This window comes from Urocitellus parryii, chromosome 12, assembly GCF_045843805.1.
Source record: "Urocitellus parryii isolate mUroPar1 chromosome 12, mUroPar1.hap1, whole genome shotgun sequence".
Lineage (NCBI taxonomy): Eukaryota > Metazoa > Chordata > Mammalia > Rodentia > Sciuridae > Urocitellus > Urocitellus parryii.
Genome location: NC_135542.1, coordinates 84535444 through 84550829, shown reverse-complemented (window position 1 = coordinate 84550829; position 15386 = coordinate 84535444). Strand labels below are relative to the sequence as shown.

Sequence of the window (15386 nt, the reverse complement as noted above, 5' to 3'; positions counted from 1 at the left end):
GTTTTGCCCTGATTGGTCCTCAGCACTCCTCCAGGCTTGAAGTGAAGTTGGGCCTCTCATAGCTCAGCTGAAAAGCCAGTGCCCTGAACACTAACTTTTCCCTTTTCCTTGCTAATGAAGCCCTTGGCTCCTCCCATAACTTCCCAGAGTGACTTTACCATATTACTGGTGTGTTTGGTCTCCATATCCCTGCCCTGGCCATGTAACATACTGTGCCAAAGAAACTCAGGCTGTCTAGACTACACCTGCCACTAGTTTTGCCCCCTATTTTTCCTCCACATAGGCCTGAAACAAATTTTGTGGGTGTGATGATGTAATCATACAAAGCACCCCACACAGAGTGGGCACTGTGAATGTGAGCTCCTTTGCCTTTTCCTGAGGAAACCTGGGCTCTATCCACCGTCCTAGCTCTGAAGATCTTCTCATCATAGGGTCATTTTTTCCCCCTCTGTTTAGCATAATGTCTTATGTGCATTTCATCAGCACAGATCTTCTCGCTCTTGCCAAGCAGAACATCCCCAAATTAACCATGAGTTTTGGAGAGAGTCTTCTTTTACCCCTCCTGCCAGCCAGACTTTAAGAAACATGGTCTCTGTAGCTTACTGTCTCCGAAATTCTGCTCTCAGTAGATAACACCAGAAATATGCCTCCTGCTCCCTTCCTTGACCAGCCCTCATGGCTCCCTGTGGTATTTAACAAAGGCATTTCCTCACTGTATTGCCTTCTCAAAGGTGTTGACATTTCCCAGTAAGGCAAAAAGTGACCACCACAAAGACCCGTGTATATCTAAGCACATCCCAGATTTCATCTCTGCCCCAACAGCTGGCTAATGCTACCCCCACCCAAGAGATCATAACTGAGAGCAGTTAGAATGGTTTCTATTGTTCAAATCTCCCCTCCCAGAGCCTAGCCCCAGGAGTCCCTTCACCTGCATTTTCCATTAATGCTGTGGATTCATTTTCCCCAAATAAACAAGTTTTCCTGCCAAAGAAAATATGCATCACAATTGGATGCAGTTATGTGTCCTGGGACTGCTCTTGAGGCCTGCCTTTCATGTTTCTGGGTTGGCCCTTGGTCTCCTTACTGCCCTGGTCAGAGGTGGAGGTGCCCTGATGCTGCCTGCATCCCCGATTTCCCAAGGCCTCCACTGCTTTCCGGCTCCTGCATGTGGGCATCCAGCCCCCTTGAGGGCATCCTTCATGTTTGTTTGCTCAGGTTCCTGAATACCTCTTTCAGATCATCTTTCACCTCTTGCTTCAAGCTCTGGGGACACATGTGGTTTCCACATAATGCACAGATGTGACTTGGGGGAGGGGAGAGGCCTGGCTGTAGACTCACATAGTACAGCTGGTGTACTGAACTCTGAAGTGGGGAGGGGTTTTTCTCTGGGTAGGTCAGGGGAGAGGGGATGCCAAAAGACCAGCAAGCAGCCTCAGACTCAGACTCTGCAGCTTTCACCACCGGCCATGAGACTGAGAGCTTGTGATTTGCATTGTAAGAAAAGCAGCTTGTTTTGTTCTGATCACCTTAAGTAGCATTTAGATATCAGATTGTAAATTGGAACCTTAAGCAAAATAAAGGACCAACTGACTTAAACTTCTATGGCGGAAAAGACCTATAGAAGGTCTTCATCCCCCCAAGCATTGATCACCAAGGTCAACAGACTTTCTCTGTGAAGGTCTAGATAGTAAAGCTTAAGCTTTGGGGACCATATGGTTTCTGTCACAGCTGCTTAAATCCGTCTTTGTAAGCTCTCATAGACAGGATGTAAACAGACGAGTGTGGTGTCTGGCCACAGTTTGCCCACCCCTGAGAGTCTAAATTCAAAATGCCTACAAACATCCTCATCACTGTTTGCATAAATTGAAGAGCGTTCTGCATGTGGCTAGGCTGTATGCTAAGCACTTGTTGGGAATGATCACATTTATCCCATTCAAAACAATTGTGAGGTTATTCATAGTATTATACCCATTTTACAGATAAGGAACCAGGGTCTTAGAGAAGTTAAATAATGTAAGTAAAACCACATATGGTGGCACACACTTCTAATCCCAGTTATTCAGGAGACTGAGGCAGGAGGATTGCAAGTTTAAGGCCAGCCTCTGCAAATTAATGAAATTAATAAGTAAAAATTGCTGGGCAAGTAGCTTAGTGGTAGAGCACTTCCCTGTTATATGTAAGGTCCTTGTTCAATACTCAGCACCACAAATAAAGTAATATGTAAATAAAAACAAGGCTGGATTTTGAACCAAGACAACTCCAGGCACATGCTCTTTTCTATCGTACCAGCCTGCAGTGTCCACATCATTAATACCCATGTTTGTTCCCCACTGTCACCACCATACTGGGGATTGAACTCAGGGCCTCACGCATGCTTCTGGATTTTGACATCAGCCAGTTTTTGATATTTAACAACAGCAAAAATGCAGATAATTGCTAACAGCCCTAACAAATTAATTCATAGCAATTTTTGAAAAAAAATAGAGTCTATTGGATCTGTGGGTTCATTTTCCCCAAATAAACAAGTTCTTTATCCTGTGCTACCACTAGGCAGTTGTGCTTCTTACCAAGGATCAGTGCTAGGGAATGACTTATGTGAAGGCCCACGGAACTCAAAGGCAGAAAGCATCCCAGCTGGTTTCTAGATTCCCAAACCCAGCAGTCTAAAGTGGTGCAGTAGAGCCAGTTCTAGAGAGCTCTTGCTCCTTAGGGTGGCCTCCCCAGGACCAACCACTTCTTAGCAGGAATGCCCATGCTGGCCTGACCCACCAGCCCATCATCATCCACACAGGTTCACGCTGCCACAGGGTGGCATGGTTGGGAGAGGCTAGATAAGTGCACAGTTCAAGTTGTTTTCTGACTAGTGATGGTCATTAGCTTGCAGGCTGACCATCTAATAGATATGTTCATTGAAGATGGCAGAAACCAATTTTGGAATGTCTTTTATTATAAGAAATTATTCTTGCGAAAACTTATAGTAAAATTATTAAAAATATCCTGGATCCCATCACCACCAGCCATGTTTCCCAAAGCTTTTGTTTAGGCTCATCAAGATGGTAATAGGTGTGGGGAAGGGGGATGAAAGCAGAGGTCTGCAGTCAAACATTGGGAAACACAAAGCCAAACAAACTTAAAACTAATATATCCCCAAGGATATAGTAGTTTTCCCAAAATGTATTTGGGTTGTATATTAATGTGGAGGTTCCTATAGGATGGATTGCAAGGAACACCCTTTGAGAAATCTGAGCACAGAGGCATTTCAAGAGTTCACATTTTGGTGAGTTACTTAATGGTCTAAGGTTTTCTAAATGGCTAGCCACAGGTTGGGGATGTAGCTCAGCTGGTAGAGTGCTTGCCTCGCATGCACAAGGCCCAGAGTTCAATCCCCAGCACCAAAAAAAAAAAAGAAAAAAAAAAAAAGAAAAGAATGGGGTGGCCACATCAACAGCAGGTACCATGGTGGTTATGAAATCTAAAGTTTTTTAAGCAGGGGTCTTATATTTTCTTTCTTGTGTTTTGTGCATTTAGACTTACTTTGAAACATTTCATGTTTACAGAAAAGTTGTAAGAATAGTATGAAATAGTATGAAGAACTCTTCTATCCAATTTCCTATTTGTTAACATTTTACTATATATTTGCCTTATTCATGGTCATTGTGTCTATGTGTACATACTATTGCTCATATTTTTGTATTTTAATGAAACTCAAATCATAAAATTATTATTTTTTTTTTTCCAATTTACTAGGTATTGCACAACTGAGCAGTATTCCCAGACCTTTTTATTTCGACCGGGTCTTACTAACTTGTTAAGGTTGGCCTCAAATTTAAATCCTACTGCCTCAGCCTCCCCAGACACTGGGGTTACAGGACCATGCCATCACAGCCAGCTCATAACACTCTAATAAGCTTTAGATTTATGTCTTCAAGATTCTGATGGAGACTTCTTAGCTCGAAGTTTGTTAATTCCCCCCATTTGTACTTGTTGCATTAAGGTATATCATGCTTTTCAAGTATATGAAAGGTCATGAATTGTGAGGGAACATTTTGATAATCCTCAGAGTTTGCTGTCCTTAGGAGGAAAGAATTTGTCAAAGTCAGAAAGTCTTCATTTCAGGCACACACTCAATCCTAATCTTTCTGGATTAGTAAGACTGTAATTTGATGTTATGGGGATTGCCTCAGCTACACAAAGGCAGTCTGCAGTTGTATTAGACCAGGTCCTTTGGGGTTGGCTGTTGGCTGTGGTGGACACCTCAGCCTGAAGCCTATTGAGGGGACACTGCAGAGGTTTGGAGTACTGGAGGACCTCTGTATTTTGTTTCTTGTGGTGGCTTGTCATGCTTTCACAGCACATCATATGGATAGTTTTTGGAATGACATCTAGTTTCAACAGTGGATTTATTGAACATACACTGGTGTTCTGGTGATGTATCTCAGTGGTAGAGATACATGCCTAGTACATGCCAGGCCCCGGGTTCAATCCTAAAACTTCCGTATGTTGGGGGTGTGGTTTGTTTTGTTTCCGACCGTGAAATCCAAGCCCTCTTCCTCCTCCAGCTGGTGTCAGTACCCCACTTTGAGCACAAAGTCAGTCAAGCAAACACTGCCACCTTACAAAGGGCTTTGTTGGTATAAGGGACTCTGGACTTGACTTACATAACCTCTCATGGAGCATTTCCAAAGCCATAAAAGGAAGCTGGAAATGGTCACCTCTCCTTCATAATGTTAACATTGAGCTCATGAACAAGGCTGGGGCTTTTGTCCTCAAAGAAAGCATGAGGAAATAATCACGACAGAAGCTTTCAGGGAGTTGATACAGCCCTCACCATGGCCTTAGGACATGAGTATCACACCTTCCAACTGGTAGGTTAAGTCACCTTCAGGTTCATTTCCCACACCCACAGTGTCACCCTGTGAATGGGGCTCCTCCTCTTCCCCCATTCATGAGCATGGCAGCTTCAGGTGTTTTGTTGTTGTTGTTGTTCTATTTTTTAAATTTTTTTAAAGTTGTTGATAGACCTTTATTTTATTTATTTATTTTTATGTGGTGCTAAGGCTCAAATCCAGTGCCTCACATATGCTAGGCAAGTGCTCTACCACTGAACCACATCCCCAGCCCCTGAATATATATTCTTTTATATTCTTCAAGTGTTTTATTCAGTACAAATTAGAATGTAGGGACTGGGGGAATTTTTTTTTTTTAAGTTTAAAAGTTTTAACTTAAATAAAATTTACCATGAGAAATTTCACAGATACTCAAAAGAGAAAAATACAGCCAACCTGCATATTCTCACCACACAGGTGCAGCAATTTATTCTGATTTTGCCACTTCTTTTTAAACTATGTATGTATGTATGTATGTCTAAAATATTTTTTAAAAATTCCAGATACCACATCATTTCACCCTTAGCATACTTCAGGATGCCTAAAAAGTAAACACTGATATCTAAAAAGTAAACATTTGATAAACACAGTGCTACCACCCCACCTAGCAAAATCCATCCAGGAACCAAAATTTTGACATGTCATTTTTTCATAGCTCCCACAACTGGATAACCTTATAACACAAAAATCGCCAAGGTCCTGCCTGTGCTGGTTCAACTGATGGCCTCAGAGAGAAGGATCTTGCTCTTGACTTTGAAGAAAATTATCTGGGCTAGGGGGCGGGGTGAGCAGCTCGAACTTGTGGGTCCATAGACTGTGATCTCAAATATTGAGCTGTGCTCTTTGCTTCCTGGGCATTTCATACTATCATCAATGATTGATAATCATAACTTACAGGAATTTTTTTAAACAATATTTTAATTGGAAAAAGCATCTGTCAGCTGTCAGGCTTCCAGTTTCCACTTCTGAGAAGCAGGATGTTGAATGTGAGTAATGACACAACAGGCCTATAAAATGCGGACTAACCCTCGGATGACTCATCCAGTACAATGCAGTATATTTGTCAAGGAGACTGAATCATATATGGGGGAAACCGCTTCTCAGGCAGCCAGCTGGTTCTCAGGTCAGCGAGAGACGGTCCATTTTTATCGGAAGCTTTATAGTAGCAATAATGCTGAGACCCAATACTTGGGCTCTACAATGTAGAGGAAATGGCATCGCCTGGCAGGTATGTGCTTACTATTTACATGAACTTTAATTTCTCCTTCTTCTCTTTTGCTTAACATTTCTGGTGTGTGCTTTTACCATTTTTATAAAGGAGGAAAATCATTCTAATTGTAAAGAACTGAAGTGTGTGTATAAGTGTGTGTGTGTGCGTGCATGCATACACGCCTGCCCACATTCAAGGACAGATAGATAACCACTAATCTGTTGATGGACAGAGAATTTTTATTCACTCATCCTCTTTCTGAAAACAAATGTTTCCTTAGATATTCAGATAAAATGGTTCTAACCCATCCCTTTTATTAAGTCCTAATCTAAAAAGTGCTATCCTAGGAAACAGCTTGCAGGAATGATACATCTTTTGGGTGGGTAACTTAGAGCTTTAAAAAAAAAAAAAGAATAAGCAGAGGAGGGCTGAAGGAGGCAGTCTAATGTTAACTGTTGTGTTATGTTGGGTTTCTTTTGGTATCTTGTCCCCCCCCCCCCAATATGCGTGGCTTAACTTAAGAAAGCTTTATTCCCCTTATGACTGAATATGGTTATTTTTTGCAGATCGCAATTTGCTCAGACTGAATTCATGCATTAACTTTTCCAAGGTGGGAGAAAGGGTAGTGGGGATTTGGTATCAACATTTAATTATAGCTTTCACATGATCTAAAGGATCATTCTGCATAATTGGAAAGCCGTGTCTGCATGTCTGACCTTCTCTATTTCTTCACTCACTAAATTTAAACAATGCCTGACTAGTTAAGGCACATATTTTGCTTATTTGAGTATATTAAACATTCCTATGTGTGCTCACAGTCTATTCAATGTTTTAAAAAGGTACTTTTGAGTCCTACTTGTTAGGGACAGATGCTATAGTTAGTTTATAGCAGTACTATTTATGCTTTCCGGGGTTGTGGGTCCAGCATGGCTGGGTCAGGACCTATAACACCACTGCCCACAAATTTGCCTAAGATCTCACATTGGTGAAGCAGCCCAGCCTGTGATGGTAAATCCTGTTATCATCGGAGAGTGTGAAGAAGATCTGGAGTTTCCAAGCTAGAAAAATAGGCAGTCTTTGTTCCTTTTCCTCTTTCTTATAAAACCCATAATAATGACTTGTTTTCCTTGAGGTGTATGAATTTTAAACTGTTGGTGAATGCATCCCATTTACTGATTCAGATGCATTCAGAAATTCATGTTTCTGTTTGTTTTGTGGATTAAGTGGTACACTTTTTTTTTTTAGAGTGGCCAATTTGTTTTTGAAGAGAAGACCATCTCCAACTCCAAATTTCATTAATTTTGCATTCTATAAATGAAAGCCACCTGTTATGCTGTAACATGGTAATTATGGTAGAGGACAATAATGAGGAAGAACAGTATTTGAAATATGTGGGGGTTTTGCTAAGAATTTTCCTGCCCACATCTGTAGGGCTTATTTTTATATGTGTGTGTATACACATACATATATAGTACATATTTAATAATAGCATTTGGTGATATTAAAAATACTTCAGATTCAAAGTGAGAGACCTTTTCTATTCCTTCTCATTAACAATTTTTTCTTTTAAGCTGTGAAAGGAAAGCTACTTAAAAAACATTAACTTGAACTGTGTAAAGCTCATGCTTTGCAGTGTTATATAGTAAACAGGGTTCTCTTGCAGTTTTGGCAAATGCTACACTAAACTTGGAGTTTACTTCATCAAAAGTTATCTGAAAAATAATGCAAATTAATTTTGTCCTTTTGAAGGCAGAAGAGCCTTCTGATTTGTATTCTCTGATTTCACTGATATATTAGGTTTTACCACTTCCCCCCATTGAGGCCTACAGAAAGTTATAGGCAGGGATATAAAAACACTTCTTTTAATACTCTTGACTTAATGGTGTTTTCTATGACAGTGTCTTGTTTTCCTGTGATTTGTGTCATCAACAGTCCTGTTTGTATTCTTCCCAAAGCAGCATAGACCTCTCCAGCTCCACATAGGAGGCACCTGGATCACTGAGACTCAGCAGTGGTGACCACTGCTGCCTGTGGCTACTGTACTTGTGGGTCCACAGTCTTTGTGAGCTATCAGTCCAAAGTGATCTCATGTTTTTTAGATCCTTCTTTCCCTTTTGAGGGAAAAAGGGTGCAGAAGCATGGCTAGTATTGAAGGTCTCACATATCATTCAGCTTGGAAACAATCAGTAGATACTGAGGGAGCCGGGTGCTGGGTAGTGTTAAATTAATAAGTGCGTGAGATCCAGACCCAGCCCCGTCTTCACTTCAGTGCCCGCCTTGTTGGGATTTATCATTATGTGTAATAGATTCCTCCCGGAGTTTTCTTTTATTCATAAATTGACTGGAACCTGCGATCCAGAGCCATCAGTTGCCACGTGTACAAGAAACTTTGAGCTGTTCCCTTTTTGATTCTTCAGAAAGTAACTCTTCTTGGATAGACATTAAGAAAAAACTGTCTGGCTCAAAAGTCAGTTTGATAGTTTTGATGACCATGTTTTCTGAACCAAGCAGAGTGACATAATTTTGGACAAAAGCTTCTGTGAGACATTTCTTGTATGTGTGTTGGGGGTGGGGGATTGTGACAGGAGAGCATTTGAATCCTCTAAGATTAACTATGGATTACCTATCAACATTTAAAAATACTCATTTGTATTTCGAGAGACCCTTTTCTAGAGTCTGCAGTGCATTGCTCTACAGACATATGATTTGTGGCTGAGCGGCCATGACTGGCTCCCAGGGGAGGGCTCGGCCTGCCCATTGCCTACACTCCACTGCCACCTTCATTCTCCCCCATCGGGAGTTACACGCATTCTGTCTACAGAGTGGGTGGGATTCCTGACACTTGGAGATAAATCTTGTGTCATTACCTGTAAATATCAACCTTCTTCTCTAGTTCAGAAAAGCACAGACTTATTGGGACATAACCCCACTCTTTGAAAACAAATGGGACACAAGACCACTCTGTTGTCAAACCGCTGTGGACTTGTATTAGCCCTGTGCCTTCTTTCAGGGATCTGTTTGCTTCAGAAGCAGGCTGACACTTCAGCCCTCTTGGAAAGAGCCTTTGGCTTGGGATGAGGGAGGTACTTCCTGCTACACATGGCAGGGGGTGAGCTGTGTCATCTTCAGATCATTGAGTATGCAAGGAAGCACAGGAAGATATCATTTCTATCTCAGTCTCAACCCAAGAGATGACTTTTGTTTTCAGTATTAACTCATGGGATTGTAGAGATTTTTTTCAGATTGGAGATGTCCGAGCTGGGTTTGGGGTTTTTTTGTGGTTTGCTGTTAAATACGTGTTCCTCGTCCCCATCCCAGCAGAGGAGCTGGGTTGCCTCCTGTCATTGATCCAGCCCCGTGGGGCCAGGGTTTGACTGGACCTCTTGAATTCTCTTATATGGAGCACAGACAGCATGTGTCATAGAGGCTGCTTGGGAAGGGTGAAGAGCAAAATTAGTGCCTGTGGGTGGGCATGTGTTCTCATCACATCGCCAAAGAACAGCAGTGTGCAAAACCTGGCAGGAACTTGTTCCAAAGAAATAGAAAACAGCCCCTCCCCCTTTTTTGCTTTGAGTAATATTAAAAAACATCAGTAACCCTCACGTAGAAGAAATGGAACTATTAGAAAACCCTTGTGATAATCTTTAAAATTGAGGTTAGAATAGAAGAAGTAAAAAGGAACTAATCATAAAAAATGTTCTGGGGGATTCTGTCGCTTGTATTACAAACTCAGTATTCTGTAAGAATATTATTGTCTGATGCCTGGGGGAATTTGTTAATGCTAACAATTAGGGAAAAATCTATTCTGTTTAACTCTTTTCTGTTCTTCTTTGAAATGATTTTATAAGAAACACCATTTATTTTTCTCAGTAAAATCAATACCAAAGGGAACATTTGTATTTTTCATGTATGTGAATTGCCTTGTATCCCAAGGAACAAAGCAAAGGCAACATTTCCATTTATAATTGAAGCATGAGATCCTCCTTTTATAATTCCCTTGAGAAGGTCTTACAAATTTGCTAATCTTTCCTCCGAGTAGAATATTTCTTGAAAGGATAGTGATGTGTCATTTGTACAGTGGACGTTTTTTATTTATTTGGACATATGTTACCTTTATAATTAGGGGGAGGTTGATATTTTATTTAAATAGTGGTAATGTTTACTTCTTAATGTTCCCTCATAAAAACCAGCATTTCTGAACTTGAGGTCCTTTAGTATACAAAATTCAAGTGGCCCAGCTGTTTAGGATTCACGCACGCGCATGTGTACTAAAAAATCACAACACATAAGATTTACATCAGCTATTTCTAAGTGTGCAACTTAGTAGTATTGTTGTTGTGCAACAGATTTGTTTCATCTTGTGAAACTGAAACTCCATACCCATTAGAAAACTCTCTTTTCTCCTCTCTCAACCCCAGGCAACCACCAACCACAATTCCACTTTCTGTTTCCATGTCTTTGACTAGTTACATTCGGGTACCTATATGAGTAAAACGAATAGTGCAGTGGTGGTCTGTCTGTCTTTTTCCCACAATACTGGAGATTGAACCCAGAACCTAACCTGTGCTACGTGACCGCTGTACCACTGAGCTCCACCCCCAGTCCGACAACCTCTGCTTTTTTGTCTTGAGATGGGATCTCAGTAAGTTGCCCAGGCTGGCCCCAAACTTAGAATTCTCTTACCTTACCCTTCCAAATAGCTGGGATTGTAGGTGTGTGCCACATGAACTATCTGTGACTTGCTTTATCTCACTTAGCATAGGGTTCTCAAGGTTCCTTCCATGTTGTTGGGTATGACAGGATTTCCTTCCTTATTAAGGCTGAGTAATGTTTCATTGTATATATGTGTCACATTTTGTTTGGCCATTCATCCCTTGATGGTCATTTGGTTGTTCCCATCTCTTGTCTTATGGAGGATACTGCAGTGAAAATGGGTTCACACTGAGCAGTCTTTTGAGATAAGAATGTACAGTTGGTTCTCTCTGTGCAGGCACACAGGACGAAGCACTGTCACGTTGTATCCCTTTCTGTTCATCTAGCCTTTTCAGTTCATGCAGAACTTCCATATACAGAGCACTTGACTCATTTAGGACATTGCTGGGTACAGGGTGGTATTTTCATGGTGCCTACAGGGAAGTGACTGTCCTAGAGAACCAGAACAAGATGAGGTTAGTCCTGGGAGGTGGTGTTCCTCTTGACTAACATTAAGTTTGGGGACCCTTTTATTCTTTACATTAAATCACAGCCCACAGCGATGGGTTTATGACAGACTTTCCAGTAGTGTAATTGCATCTGGCCAACAAGCAGGTCAGCATCTGTCAGTAAAGCTCTCTGGTAGAAGTTGCCTGTGGTCACTTGGCTGTCATGCCTTGGGCTTTAGCCACCTCTGAAGGCAAGTCTTAAAACTTGGTTGGGTTCCCTACTGCAAGGATTCAATGGTGGTCAAGAAAGCCCAGTTTTAGCAGCTTAGCCCCCAAGGGTCTCAATTATCTGTGAAGATCATGAGTCTTGAAATAAAATGCCTTCTAGCGCTGCCACAATCTGGTGGGCTTTGGAAGTTGTAGATAGCTCTGGTGTTTCCTAGGGGTTCTTTTTGATTCAGGTACTCAAACTGGAATCCTCTCCTATAGATGAAAACTATTTCAAGATGTTAAAACTGTGAGCAGGCTGGGTAACTAGCTGACCTGAACGGTTTCCTTACTTCCCAGTTCTTTTATAGCAGGAAAGTAATTGAAGAGAATGTGTGTACTGAGTGGATAGCTCTGTTTTGTTGTTGGAAGGAAATTGCCCTTGTTGGTCAAATCCTGTCCCTCTGTATAGTCCACTTAGGAGGATCACGGTGCAGAGGGTTCATGATCCTCCTCTGAGCCTGACGCTTGCCTTCACTGCTCACCAATAGTCAGTGAGTTCTTAAAAGAGAATCTTCCAGTACCTCTGAGTTTGGAATTTATGAACTGTTTTAGTCAGCTTTATCACTGCTGTGATCAAAAGCCCTGATAAGAACAATTTTAGAAAGGAAAAGTTTATTTTGGTGCTCACAGTTTCAGAGGTCTCACTCCGTAGACTGCTGACTCCATTCCTCAGGGCTTGAGGTAAGGCAGAACAACATAGTGGAAGCCACTAAGGACATCTCACCTGGAAGGGGAGAGAGAGAGAGAGAGAGAGAGAGAGAGAGAGAGAGAGAGAGAGAGAATGAGAATGAACACACACAAGCTCTGCTCAACAAGGACAAAATATGTAACCCAAAGGCACGCCCCTAGAGACCCACACCTTCAGCCGCACCCTACCTACCTACATTCACCACCCAGTTAATCCCTATCAGGGAATTAAGGTACTGATTATGTAAAGGCTCTATAACCCAATCTTTTCACTTCTGAACTTCTTACATTGTCTCACATTTGAGCTTCTGAGAACATTTCACATCTAAATCATAACAGAAACCATAGCATTAATGTGGGTACCATTGATAAATTTGCATTTAAATAAGCCATTTGAACTTGGGTATGTAAGTGCTTTGTTTTTATTGGTCAGCTTGCTTTGTAGGCCTGAAAATTTCTCAACCAACCGTGGCAGCCATATTCCAGGGACCCCAACATGAAGGCTAATTAATGCAGCAGTTTAAGAATTCCTCCTTGCTTGACTTTTCTCCCCCAAATATACCCAGATAGGAAAGTTCACAGTTAAAACCTGGCAGAGCAGAGTAGAACTGGCCATTCTCACTGGCAGTGGGGTTTAATATTTTATTAAATTCATTATAACTCAGTTTTCATGATTTCTTGGTTTTCAAAGTACTTTGACAAACCAGTTTTGCCCTGGGGACTTCATAATTGTGTAATGATACTTGCACTGAGAGAATGTATCTGTTAGTATGTCAGGGTTAGAGGTCTTTGTGGTTCAAGTGTTTTTTTCTTTTTTTTCTTTTTCTTTTTTCGATTTGAAAGATGTTTTCAGTTGCATTTTACTGGTGAAAGTTTTCTGATCTGCTTTTGTGTAATATTTTTGTGGCATGTGTTTGTAAGTTCACTGGCACAGCTAATGAACTGTAAGGGCTTTTTTTTTTTTTTTCTTTTTTAACACAAAGATGTGAAAAGGGACCTCAAAGGTCATTTGGCCCCTAGTCCTCGGTATTTACATAAGAAGCAACTGAGGCTCAGTAATAGAGTAAGGCTGTGGTACCAGTTGTGAGGAGTAAATGGACGGCAAGGTAGGCCTCCTGACATATCCCAGAAGGAACAACTTCTGTTGGTGAGAAGCCACCCAGACAGTTAGACCTGCTCTGCCACTCTCTTCAGCCCTTGTCCCTGTGTCATGTAGCTGTGCTATTACTAATACCACTTCATTTCTTATAATTCCTTCACAGTCGCTGCCTTGCCAGCAAATCTTAAGGTAACAACAAGAACACTCTTTTTACATCCTTCAGAGCAGCTAGTATAGATACAGGAACTTTTTCACAACAAAGCCATTTTTTTAAAAAAATGTAGGCAGAGGTAGTTAAAGAGACTGAATCCTTTATCTGTCCCTAATGTCAGTGACTTTGAACAAATCCCTTTCCCAGGCTGGATTTACATTTTTTTCCTATGAATGAGAGTGGTTTCTCTAATTGACTGATGCAAGAAATTTATAATCCCAGGGCCTGGCCCCAGGGGCAAAAGAAACCAAACAATTAGTAATTCTTGCCACCTGAAAGGACTCCCATGTCCAGTGGATCTGCCGGGAATATAAACAATGAGGCTTGCAAAAATCCTGTCTGTTGCTAGCTCCATGTGCTGACTTTCCTTCCTTCCTGTGGGGTAAATGATCATCTCCTTTTGTTTAGAAGAGTTCTTATGAAGAACTAGCTTGTAAAAGATTTTGTAGGTTCAGAATTTGGCATTAACAGTTTAGTAATTTCCTGACCTTTTGACTGTGGTTTGCTTGGGACTGGTGCAGGGGGTGTTAGGTTAAAATATATATTATATATATCTGTGCCCTGGGTCACAGGAGAAGGAACCAGATTTTACAGGACTGTTATTGGCATCTTGTAGATTTAAAATTCAAAGTCTCACTAAATACTTGAGCTTGTGGATTTTTAGGTACTGTTTCCTTTGTTTTCTCCAATAATGAGGAAAAACACAAAACTCTTCTGAGAAAGTCATGCACAGAAGTTCAAGGGCTACAATTTAAAGCCCTGAATTGGAGATTATTAACTTTAAATAACTCCCTTTGCCATTTGTGTTATGAAGTACCAATTTTTCTTTTACATGTACGCTTTAATGTGGTGAGAGTTAATTTTGTTCAGTGATCCAATGTTTCCATTAACTGGCCTTTGGGGGTTAAATGTGGATCGTAAATACCATTTGTGTAAGGGTGTGTAAAACAGAGGGAAAGGCAAAGAAAATTATTGCTTTCTGGGTAAAAAGTAGGAAAAGAAGAAAGGGTTCTCTGGGGGCGGGTTGTGTTGTTTGTTTTCAGTTGTTGGTTCTTTGAAGTTCATTAACTACAAACTCCACTGAACCCCAGGGCTCAGTAGAGCAGACAGACAGTAAAAGCAGGGTCATAAACCTAGATTCAGACTTTGCGGCTCACCTCCCAGGGCTCCCTTGTTTCCATTTTTTGCCTTGTAAGCACCTGAAACTCAGCCCTTTAGGACAGACTATTTAGTCTGTGAGAAATGGATGCTTTCTTTTGTGGGGGGCTTGAATAAAACTAAGTTCATTTCTTGAAATATTTCCCTCATATTGTCCAGTGTGGTGGCACATGCCTATAACTTCAGCTCTTCAGGAGACTGACACAAGGGATTGCAAGTTCAAGTCCAACCTGGGCAACTAGCACTGTATCAAAATTTTAAAAATAAACAAAAAGTAAATCGGTTTGGGGGTATAGCTCAGTGGAAGAGCACCTCTGAGTTCAATCCCTAGTGCATGCATGCACACACAAACAAACATGTATTCCTCATGTCAAAGTTGTTTGTGTTTTAGTGATTTTTTTTTTTTATTAAAAACTCAGAACTGACTCCAATAGATGCCTTGAATATTAGTGAATTGTTAGGGTAAAATCTTCCAATAATTTCCTAAAATGTTTTAACTGACTTTAAAATATCCATGTTTGCATTTAAAGAAGTTGTGTATAATGCTATAATAAGTTAGTATTACAATAAAACATATACACATGCCTGTTTTTAATCTTGTTACTTCAGTAATTCTAACAGGTAGGACCTCTGGGCCTTTCAGGTAAAGGAAGGTATGGAGGCAGATAGGAGAACATGGCCAGCTGAGTGGCCTTGTCTAGCATATGGAGTTTATTTACCTTGA

At 41.0% G+C, this 15386-nt stretch overlaps 1 protein-coding gene across 3 annotated transcripts in view; it reads left to right on the top strand.

The window, feature by feature from the left end:
• The window catches only part of Spred2 (sprouty related EVH1 domain containing 2), a 117768-nt gene that overhangs the window by 59571 nt on the left and 42811 nt on the right, over positions 1 to 15386 (top strand). Inside the window, exon 1 of one of the 3 annotated variants that reach the window (XM_026387228.2) lies at positions 6088 to 6114. The exons of the other annotated variants lie outside the window; for them this stretch is intronic. Coding sequence (XP_026243013.1) covers positions 6098 to 6114 — 17 coding nt within the window. The 5' untranslated portion in view covers positions 6088 to 6097. Of the gene's footprint in view, positions 1 to 6087; positions 6115 to 15386 lie in introns of those variants that run through there. 3 annotated transcript variants of the gene reach the window in all.